The 11,299-nt window shown below is 39.1% G+C and overlaps 1 protein-coding gene across 1 annotated transcript in view; it reads right to left on the bottom strand.

Annotated features, from left to right (window-relative positions):
• Positions 1-1,880: 1,880 nt before the first annotated feature.
• Positions 1,881-11,299, bottom strand: part of CNST (consortin, connexin sorting protein) — a 35,072-nt gene continuing 25,653 nt past the window's right edge. Inside the window, exons 9-10 of the mRNA XM_057389758.1 lie at positions 6,941-7,076; positions 1,881-5,372 (exon numbers count right to left, since the gene is read on the bottom strand). Coding sequence (XP_057245741.1) covers positions 5,167-5,372; positions 6,941-7,076 — 342 coding nt within the window. The 3' untranslated portion in view covers positions 1,881-5,166. The remainder of the gene's footprint in view (positions 5,373-6,940; positions 7,077-11,299) is intronic.

The following is an 11,299-nucleotide window of genomic DNA, read 5'->3' as shown; positions in this document are numbered from 1 at the left end:
CATCAAGAGTTTTTACCGCAAGAGTAGTTGTAATTTCAGTTTTGCCTGTGGCCTCACTGCTGATTTCTAAATCTTAATATTGAATTTGAGAGTGTAAGGTGGATGAGGGAAARGGATGCAGAATGCCTGGTCTAATAGAAGAACTCTGATCCCTGTCAGRAAAGAAGACACTGTGTGGACAAGAAAGTTTGAAGAATCAGACAGTGCCAGAAAATACTGTATAGCCTGAAGAGAGGGTTTCTCTGAGGAGCTTACCAAGCAGCTCTCTCACAGCAGTGCATATCAGGAGGATGAGAGACAACAAACTGAAAGGTTATACAGGGTATAAAGAAGAACTTTTTCACTTTGAGGATAGCCAGGCAGAAGAATATGSCCTGGGAGGTTGTGCAGTCTCCATCCTTGGAGGGTTTCAAGACCCGACTCGTTAAAGCCCTAAGCAATTTGGTCTGATCTCAGCTGATTTTGTCTTGAGCAGGTTGGACTAGAGACTTTCTGAGGTTCCTAACTCAATTCCCTTATGAATGACAAACACATGCTATTGCATACTGGGAAAGAWATGGAAAAATGGGAAGAGGRCAGAAGGAATAAAAATGGGTGGAGAAGTGCTGGAAAACGTAGTGTTGGCATACTCCGGTTCAAATCAGAGRCTTCTGGGTTGGACTGACTTGCAATGATTTGGGTTTTTATTTAATTCACTGAGGTCAGAGAGCAGAATGTCTTGTGACCACTACCCATCCACTAGGGATTCTGAAACTCACCATCTATTGTCCTCACAATGATGCAGTACTTTAGTACTTGAAACCCAACTGTCGGATGGCACCAGGCTCTGTGACTAAGCCAGTTTTTTTGATTAACTATTGAAGCAAAGACAAATCACCCAGGGAAACTACACCAAAAACTGGAACCTTACACGATTTATCCTCATATTCCATTCTGGTATGGGCTTAACCACGAAATTCTTATTGGAGGTACTCCTTGTCTACTTGAATTTCACAGAAAATTCCCTCAGTCTATTCAGACATTTAGAAATCACAATATCCAAAAAGGTTCATGTATTTTCTTTGGGACAGTTTTTATTATTTTTGCTACAGTATGTAAATTACAAGCTTGGGTGACTTTCAAAGACAAATATTTACTCCTTTTGCTAAAGGAAGCTTAAGATAAAAATTTGTTACAAATGACTTTGATTCCTTTCAGATGTTCTTGGTTTCACATTASAGTAGAAAGTAGGCAAACACGTTTTCTTAGGAGAGTATCATCCCTTTAGATTATTGAGTGGAGCAGTACCCAGTCACACAAGAATCTGGACTTCCAATGTACTCTGTTTATTTGATCATTCAAACTTGCCCTTTACTTCCAAGAACCCTAAACAAGAGTTTCCCTTTTTGTTAAAATACATCCCACTGCTCGTCACCAAGGCTACTACAYATTTTCCAGGTATGAAAGCAAAGATAATGGAAAAAAATTAAAACACAGGTTGTGTCTAGATCACAAACTTCTGCTGGCATATCTGGGCTGCGGAATGTCTGCTTCCTTACTCACAGTGTCTTGAGAAGAAGTCTGTAGTATAGCGTGGCCACACTACAGCACAGTGCTTTTCTTGGTGTAGTCTAGACAATTTGGGGTGAGGGTGTTAATTACATGGTCAGATTTTTTGTCAGCATATGTTGAATCTATATAAAAAGTCTTGTTGTTTTTTTTCTTTATGACAAGAATATTTTTGAAATAATCATGCTCAAAGAATGAACAGAAAGGTGAGGGTTTCTAGTAGAGTGCTGCAATGACCACAACTTCTCTGAAGGTACACTAGCAGCCTGAAAAACAGTCATATTTTATGAAACTGTTTTAAGCTACTGTCAAGTATGGAACCATTCCCTAAATTTTTCTACCAATTACAAATGTTTTTATCAGCACAATATGTTTCCCCTACAGCCATAAAGACACTGGTAGGGAAGCAAACAGAACAAATTAAAAGTCATACACAAAAGGCTTTAAAATGTATCTTGTGTGTGTTYGAAGGAGAAACCTTTTTCCTCGGCTTTTCTCCTCCTGAAACAATCTTAGCGRCTGCTTGGTATTATTTTACCTCAGATACTCAGWCAAGAGGAATAACTGTCCAAATCAACTATTTCTTTTTGTTTTGATTTACCTGTCTGCAAGATCCTAACCCCTCAGGTCACCCAGGTGGAAGCAATGTCACCAATATTCCCAAGACAACAGAACATATAGGAAGGCMAACATCAGGCCTACCTGCACGCTCTTTGGAGTTCCAACACAAAGCCAATTCTGTTCTGTTGGCTGCTGCAAGTTTGAAATGTGCTACAGACCATGCAAACGATTTGCACTGACAGCATGGTCACACGAAGCAAGAACTTGTACCATCAGCTTTTTATAAGGAATGCCAACAGAGACTGGATCCAGATTCGAACCCTCAGTTGCAGCTGAAGAGTGAGCAGGTGAGATCAGGAGCAGGACAGCCTGTGCACACATGCCCTCTCTGCTCCCTCAAACCCTGAGAGACTTTGCAGGTGTGGTACCTTGGCATAGYTGGGAAGGCTGGAGAGATGCTCCAAGTTACAAGTGCAGGATGTGTGAGTCACACAGGATGTCTGGCTGCTCATTCTCCGGTGGGTACGCATTGGTGAAGTGGTGCCAACCTCCTCATGGTCTTCTCGTAGGCAGTTCTGCTGATACAARTGAGTCTTTGCACCAGGAACACGGCACAAAGAGAATATACCAGGATTTGAAGCACTGGTTTGAAACTGAGAWACTAATTAAAAAATTGCTTTGACTTTAAATAACTTCATAGTTTTAAATAAAATGATCATTTAAAAATAGTTTCAATTAAATGAACCTAAAAGTTGTGGATCTTTGATCTCCATGTCTGATATACTTTTGAATAAATAGATCTATAAATACCTCTTGATTTTTTTGGTGATGAAGTGCACAAAAAGTTAAAAAATATTTTTTTCTAAGCTGAAATCAACAGTCGTCTCTTTTGGAATAAACTTAATATCCTGAAACACTCAATGCAAAGTTACAGAAACCCAAAATACATTCTAACTACACAGTCACAATAAACACATACTTTAACTGAATGCATGCTTTCTAATTACTCTGTGAGTAAATTGACAAAAAAGAAAATTAAGCTTCWCTTTAAAAGAAAAACTAAATAAATAAACAAACCCAGATTTCAAATAATAAACTGAACCAGCCAGTAACMCTTTAAAAAACAGAAGTGTCTTTCTCCTTTTAGAGTAGCCAGTATTATGATACTCTGAGGACAAGAAACAAACAAAAAACCCCCACACTGCTGTTCTCAAGTTTCATTTTGAAAGCAAAAGTTTTCATTAATTTGGGCATTTAAAAATTGCTAATTTAATATAAAGCTGCACATGAGGCTCCCTAGGGTATAAATAAACTAAGCCTCCACAGTGAAAACAAAAAGAGAAACCATGCATGCAGTTTATTTTAGAAAAAACATGATTTTAACTTTCACTTTAAAAACCTGCTAAGTATAACAGTGCATGAGGAACAATCAAGCTCACTAGAGGGACAATTTGCTTGCAAATGTCAGAAAGCATGATCTTTAATGTTATAATTCTGAGCAGTATCTTAAGGATTTCACTTCATAGCATTTTACAAAAAAATATCCTAAACCTGAACACACTGCATCATACAAGGTTAGTAAGCAGGAAATCACAGAGTGGAGTGAAGTGGACCCCCCAAAAATGCTGTTTCCTGAGGTGTAAAGGAATCGTTTCACACTCACACCGTCGGCAGGGCTGGACCATTGTGCTCTGTGCAAGAACAGCTGCCACATCCTGACCAGAGTGTGGCCCCAAGGCCAGCGTATCCAATTCTCACCTTCACTGTCCTGTCAGTGTTTCTCTCACCACCACACAGGGAGGGCTGAGCACCGAGTGGTAGAAATACCCAGTTAAAATGACTCTTTGTACTGATCTAAATTTGTCTGTAAAGCTGATAGAGAAAGAACAGATTTTACAATACAGGTCTCAGAACTGCAGGGCAAATAGATGCACATGTGCTTTATCAGCTGGAACAAGTGCCCTGGAACACTAACATGCTGTGGATCTGCAGGGAATCTCTGAATCTCTTCTGCTGGATCAGTCCCACTTTACGGAACTCTCACTCATTGACAGAGGCTGCAGCCACACAGTTCTGTGATCCTGTGCCCTTATTTGGGATGAATCAGACATGAGCCCTAATTCCGATAAATATTCATAGACAAAGGCAAGGATCGTTATTCCCCATTTATGGAGGAGAAAGTGAGGCACAAAGTGATTACTCCAAGTCAGTGACATAACTGGAGGAAAACCCAGTTAGCCCCACACCTGCTACCAGGTGCTTCAAAACTGGCCAAAGCCACTTGACTATTTAATATGAATAATTTACTAAACATCTTACTTTTGTTTCTGTTTAGTGAGACCAGTGATTTCTTTTTTAACCTTCCATTTCTAAAACAACCCGCATGATACTGAGAGTAAAGGTCCAAGAAATTTAGTGAAATCTGCCAGCAGATTTATCCCATCCATTATATGCACTGTAAGCTGTAAGATACAGGGTCAGCCTGGTAATCACCCAATGAGGGCTCCGTGAATGCCACTGCACTCTTCTCACTCCACCCAAATAATTACATGGCTCACCAGGAGAAATAAAATGGATAAAACCGGTAAGACTTAGAAAAAAAAATAATGTTTCCATAAAACAGAGACTTATTGCATGATAGCTGAGGCAACACTTTTGCACAAACAGCTGTAAATTAAAGCTGTCCTTTTACTAAGCTTCCAGAGATTGCTTACACAATGTGTGGCAATGGGAGAGAATACAGAAGACAGTTAATTTTCTTCCTTCTTCTTCATTTGCTCAAGTGGATGAAAAGCTACTTGCCTACTCTCAAAAGGATGAAGATAATAATTTTTTATGCTCCCATACCACGCTGCTACAGTTGTGAACAGATGTGAACATTTTGCCATCTGATTGCTAAACTAAAATTTTCTTGATTTCTAAGTAAATGTGAAAGTATATAATAAAATACACATCACCTGCAGATGGCAAGTGTTAGAGAACTTGAAATCACAATTTTGTTCTACCCTCTCCAGTAACCACTGGTGAGCTCTCAACGTGCTGTCTCACTCCTTTCAGCTATGAGAAGGCTATCCAGTGTTTCAGTTCTTCCACACGCTGCAGTATCTGTGTATAATAGAAATCCATGTTGTCTGCAAAATCAGTACACACAGGGGATTCCATGTCACCAAAGGTGCAGTACAGTGCAGTTCCTCCAATGCTAAGGAAAACAGTTGCTATGCACAGCAGGATCAGCAAAATACAGGAGCCACCAGACACTTCATCTGCAAATAAGAGGAGAAAGGGTGAAAAAGTGTGCTATACAAGGCAATACAAATGCATGTGAGAAAACCTGAGATAGGCTTTTATCATGAATGGGTCAGGAGGTAAAYACACTTAATAATGCTCACCATGTCTAAGTGACCACAATACATACTGGGAATTTTRTGTTTCTCAGACTTTTCAGAAACTCAAATATTTATAACACTTCATTTCTGCAGTCTGTGTACTTGTCTTTGCTGAGATCACTTGTGGAGTCATTCCACACTGAGGCAAAATACACTTTCCTGTGAGAACACCCCACAACCAAAGCCTTACTTCACGGAACAGTCAAAACAAAACCAAAGCTTAGAAACTAAACCTAATGGAAACATACTTGCTTTGTTTGTAATGACACTGACTGCAGTACAAYGAACTGCTTGTGACTACTCTCACATTTTGACTTTAAGTACAGAGACAAAACCTTCAGAGTAGGCTAATGTGAGAGGTTATTTCACATTTCAGTTATTCCCTGGTAATTCTTTGCATGATTGTTTACTCCAGAGCRGGAGCAATACAGAGGTTGCTCCTACATCCTCACAACCTCACTTGTCCTTGTTAATCTGTATGCATGAACAACATTGCATCTTTGGTCAGACTGATGTAGCTCTAAGAAAATTTCTAAATGCCCTTTACTCTGCATCAGGGAGAAGAAATGGGATAAAAGAAGAATCATTCAGGAGTTTTTTCTCTGTGTGTTTGAAAACAGATTTAAAGTAATAATAAAACAACTTTTCTTTTGAATCACTAAATCCTTGGGAGACATCATAGAAAAAGCTCTCATTGGAATTTTAAATAATTTCAAGAAAAAGATGGGATAGGGTCTCTTTTAGGTTGTGAATGTTTGAGACATGCACTTTTAAGACATGCACTATTAATTAGTGTACTTTTAAGCACTAATTAATACCATTTAGTGGCTGGCATACACAGTAGATAGCACTTTCTATATCATTAGCAACTAAAAGTATTTCTMTTAATATCTCTTCCATTTGAATAATAGAGATGTAAAACTCCAGAAAACTGTAACACAGTAACACATTGTTTTTCTCATGAGGCTATTTGGCCCATCAAAAAGACAGTAAGGTGTAAAGCCAGATTTAATGACAGCTAGCAAATAGGAATGGATGTTAAATTACAAAGCAAGGTTAAAATCTGACACCCTGCAATCCCATGGTGTACTACAAAAGGCTGGAAATCTACCCTTGGACAAAGCACAGCAGACTTGTTTCTTTTGCATCCCTCTACCTACACAGTAAATAGATTTAGGGAGGAAGTCTACACATCCCACCTCTAAGCAATGAACACCAATGAAAGGACTTCAAATATCTGTCATTTGTAAACCATTCTCCATCAAGCTTTAAAACAGAAGTATGCTTATTGTATCCTTCTATAGTCTTGTTACCCAAACCTGGTACAGATTAACAATCTGATCAATCTTCACTTAGTAACTTTTACAAAACCAAGACAGTATGTTCAATAAATGCCTACTTTGCACCCCAAAAGTGCAACCCATGAATTAACAGCTTTAAACTACCTTGATCCAATGTGTCTTCCATTTCTTGGAATCGCACTCTTCTCTTTGTTTGCTTTTGCTGGACTTGAGCAATTGTTTTTCCATCCCTGTCATCTCTCTTCTTTAGTATAGACACCAATCCTTCCACYGGAGCAATCTAACAGGAAAGTCAGTGAGTGACACAAGAGGTGTTAAACAGAGCTCATGGTTCAATTTCTCACAATGACTCAGGGAGGAAATGGGCTAAACAGTTAATAAATGCTTTCTAGTCTACTTTTCTTAAACATTGCAGCACTTGTGAAACCTCCTTCTTGAAGACATCAAGTCCTGAACACACAGGACAGCTGCAGTCTCATTCTGCTTCTTATTGACACTGCTTGCCCTTAACTGTTACCAAAGTTAAATACACACACATTTACTGCTTGGACTGTAGTTTGTGTTCCTTTGTAAGCTCTCATGGTCTGGGGCAATGATGAGGTGGATTTGTGTCAAAATCACTATCATCAGAGGGCAATAAGAAGTCAATGACACACTGCTGCTGCCTCTCCAAAGACATAATCCTGCAGAGACCAACAAATACTTATTGYGAGATTAATTTTCCAGCACTGCAATTTGTTCCCCAGGGGGGACAAGCAGCTACTGGAGGGCTACAAAACCAAAGAGAGGGAATACCGGGGAAAAAGAAAGCTTCAGTTTCCTGGAAAAATTCCAGCTCCAATAAGCTCTCTGGGTACAGCGGCAACTCAAAAATCCTTCCCTACAGGCTGGTCATCCAAACAGATTGCACAAACAGCAGTATGGTCAACAAGTCAATAAACCCTAACTTCTTTTTTCTGTGCTATAGCATTTGGATTAGTTGCAAGAATATATGCTAAGCCACACCAGGATGGCTGAGCAGTCTGTAACTTGTAGTTATTACTGACATGAAAGTAGGTGAAGTGAAAAAAAAAGCTTTCCTAAGCAAGTAATTCCCAGTGTGCTAGAAATGAACAGAAATTAAAGTAGAAAGTATGTTTAGAAATGCCATTTTTTTTATCTTGTGAGCATCCTTGCCCCCCAAAAAAGATGTAATTATTTCTTCCTAGATCTTAKTGGGACTTCTAAAAACTTATTCTGTAGAGCAGCAGTAACATTTATTATATTTAAAAGTAATATATGTACATTTGTGATACAGATAAAACATATCACATTTATAGCTGAGTTTGCAACTCATCTATTAGATGACCCCAAATAATTCTATTTTCCCAAAAACTTGAAAAACCCCAGCCTTCCAAGCAACACTAGCTGCAGACAGCTGACTGCTTCTGTCTATCCATAACATAATTAAGTTAGAAGACCACACATAAAAACTAATTAGCATTGTGATTCCAAGAGCTGTAGAAAAACAGAAAACTAACATAAACTTAAGTCCTTAAGCTTGCTTCATGCCATGAGCTTATATAATGCATCGATGCCTGCTGTAGTCAGAGAGATTGTGCACAGCACACAGTGAGGCACAGGGCACAATCCAATAGGCACTGGAGCAACTTTGGCATTTGCAACATTTACTAATAAATGTGGCAATTACACTTGCAGGTCTCTGGTCGGGCAGTATTTTATGGCCCTCAAACAGACAAATAACCTTACCCTGCACAGCTCACAGCTGGGCACTGTGGGTGTATAACTAATGCCTCATAATGACTAATAATCTTTCCAAAATCACAACTGAGAGGATAGAATTGATCTCTGCCACACTTTTGATACTCACTTTCCCTTTTGATTATCTGCTCAAGARCTTGAATGGATTATTTACTGAAAGAACGCAATGAAGTACTTGGAAAGYAGTGAAAGTGTGGAGGCGGAGGAAATAAATTGTTTAAGCCAACATCCAGAGGATCAGTAGTTGGCACAAATGACCCAGAAATAATAGTCTGCAAGTGTCTCATCACAACACACGAGTGCACTGAGGTGAAGCCTCTGCKGGTAGTGTTAAATTAGCCTTGCAGAACTGCCATGAAAACTTAWCAGACCAGCAGAAAAATAAACACTTATGTTTCCTTGTTGTGACAAGAAAGGGGGATCATGTAGGAGTAGTTTAATTTGACTTATTTATTTGGAAGGGTGGAGATGAAAYGATATCCTTTAGAAGGGTAGATTATTTTAAGCTTCTGCTTACAACATTGCTTTCATAAAGAGGATCAATGGCTCCTCCCACACCACCCACACAGCACACTGGCTATGGCCTGGCATGCTTATTCCCAAGAGGCTTGGGCTGCACAAGGTGGGAATGTCACCCAGAGATGGCAGGGCATTCATACCAGTCTGCCCTAAGATTAGAAGGGGTGGTCCATTCTGGAAGTCGTTATTCCAACCTGAGGCACTTCATTTTGTCTGTTGGCTCGTGGCAGCTTCTGAATGATGGTGTCACAAACTCAGGTCTTCTCCAAGCTTAAAAGCAGAGGGCTATCCTTGACAGGATTATGGGGAAATGTGTTACAGTAATTACAGTTACATAAAAGGCTTTACAGAGGAAAGTCTTGCTACAATGAGGTTCATTTACTTTCCCTGTCAGCCTACATGGCTACATTTCAGGATTTACTTTAAATGTATAAAGAACTAATTTGATACAGCACAGGTTTCTCTATTCTGAACATCTTCGTTTACTTAAAAAGAGGGAGCAARTGCTTTTGGTTTTGCAATAAAATCAGTGTGGCTAGTGTTACTTCCCTATCCCAAAAAAAGCCATAAACTATATTTTGAAAAATGGCCCCTTTACATGGTATATAATTCATACCTAGAATAGAATCATAGAATGTGCTGAGTTGGAAGGGACCCAGAAGGACCACTGAGCCCAACTCTTAGTCCTGCACAAGACACCCCAAGAGCCACAACATGTGCCCGAGAGCATTGTCCCAGGACTTCCTGAACTCTGCCAGGCTTGGTGCTCTGACCACTTCCCTGGGAAGCCTGTTCCAGTGCCCAGTCACCCACTGAGTGAAGAATCTTTCCCTGATATCCAACCTAAACCTGCCCTGACACAGCTCCATGCCATGACTACACTTCATCTGCCTCTGAGTTTCACAAGTTAGGCAGTTAAGGTTTTTTGTCTTTGTCTGCAATGTACAAAGTGAGTATATTAGATCCATCTCCCACTAATTAAACATCCAAGGAGAAGGACTTAGCTCCCACAGAAGATGAAGTTTTACCATACCAGTCTTTAGGAGGCAAAAGGAATTTTAGAAGGGAGAATACACTATTTAAATTGGAACTTAATGAAGGAACTGTGGTTAATACAGTTGACCACAAGTCAAGCAGAGGCTTGAGCTGAACCACAGGCAGAAAATGTAGGTTTGCACCAAACTGCTCTGCAAAAGAGCTGCATAAATGACCCTATTGAAACATCATATATTTTCTTAATTCTAAGCTGGATAAGAAACAAAAGATGGTCTTGGATCATCTACGTAACTGAGCCTAGTCACTCAGCTTTGCTGGCCTTCACAAAGTCTTGGTCGTTTGACTGAAGCTTTTATAGTCATTGTACAGGAACTGACAATGGCATGCCACGAGTGTGTGGTGGCATTTTCATCAACAGTCAAGAATGAAAGCAGCAAGAATGGTTGGTTAATTGAAACKCTGTTGAATATTGTAGCTTTTCTCTTTTCACCACCATTAATAGAAAGTGACTCTGCTTCAATGGAAAGTTTTACACTTTTCAGATAAATTTTAATAGGTAGGATGCAAAATTAGAAAAAAGAAACTGATTAAACTACCTCTCTCTTCTCTGCTTAAAACAGCATTTGATAATAAAATACCAAAATGCTTCTTACATTGTGCATATTTCAACAAATGATGTGTGTATGTATATATATATATGTGTATATATATATATATATGTATTTATAAACACACTGGACAAAACTTGTAGGTCTTTTACTTAAGGCCTCATACTAAAAGGTTTTCAGAGAAAACAGATTGAACTTGGCAATTAGAAGTAATTGCAGCACATAGACATTAAAAAAATAACAACCCARAATGGAGGCACTACAAACTGGGAACTGGGAAGAAAAGTTCATTGTATGAAGTATTTTGGTCTGAATGCAGAGAACTACTCAAGAAGTTTTGTTTGTGGATTCTTCTGTGGCTGTATTCCTTATYCAGTTACTTGGCAAAGGACTATAGTTTATTACAAGCAATACCAGATTTTTTAAAGCAGTAATCCAGAAAATTATAAAACCCAAGACTGCCCTGTGTTACAACAAAAGCAGCAGACAAACCCCTTTGCTAATAAAATATTACATATGTAATTTGAGTTTGAAAAGGAGTTATCTTAGCAGATTCAGTATTCATACCCCAACAACAGACTTCATTTTTCTACTGATACACTTGCCATGCAAGTACCAG

This window comes from Malurus melanocephalus, unplaced genomic scaffold (assembly GCF_030028575.1).
Source record: "Malurus melanocephalus ecotype Western Australia unplaced genomic scaffold, MMel_1.1 scaffold_19, whole genome shotgun sequence".
Taxonomy (NCBI): domain Eukaryota; kingdom Metazoa; phylum Chordata; class Aves; order Passeriformes; family Maluridae; genus Malurus; species Malurus melanocephalus.
The sequence above is the reverse complement of the archived record's forward strand: the minus strand, read 5'-3'. Positions and strand labels throughout refer to the sequence as shown.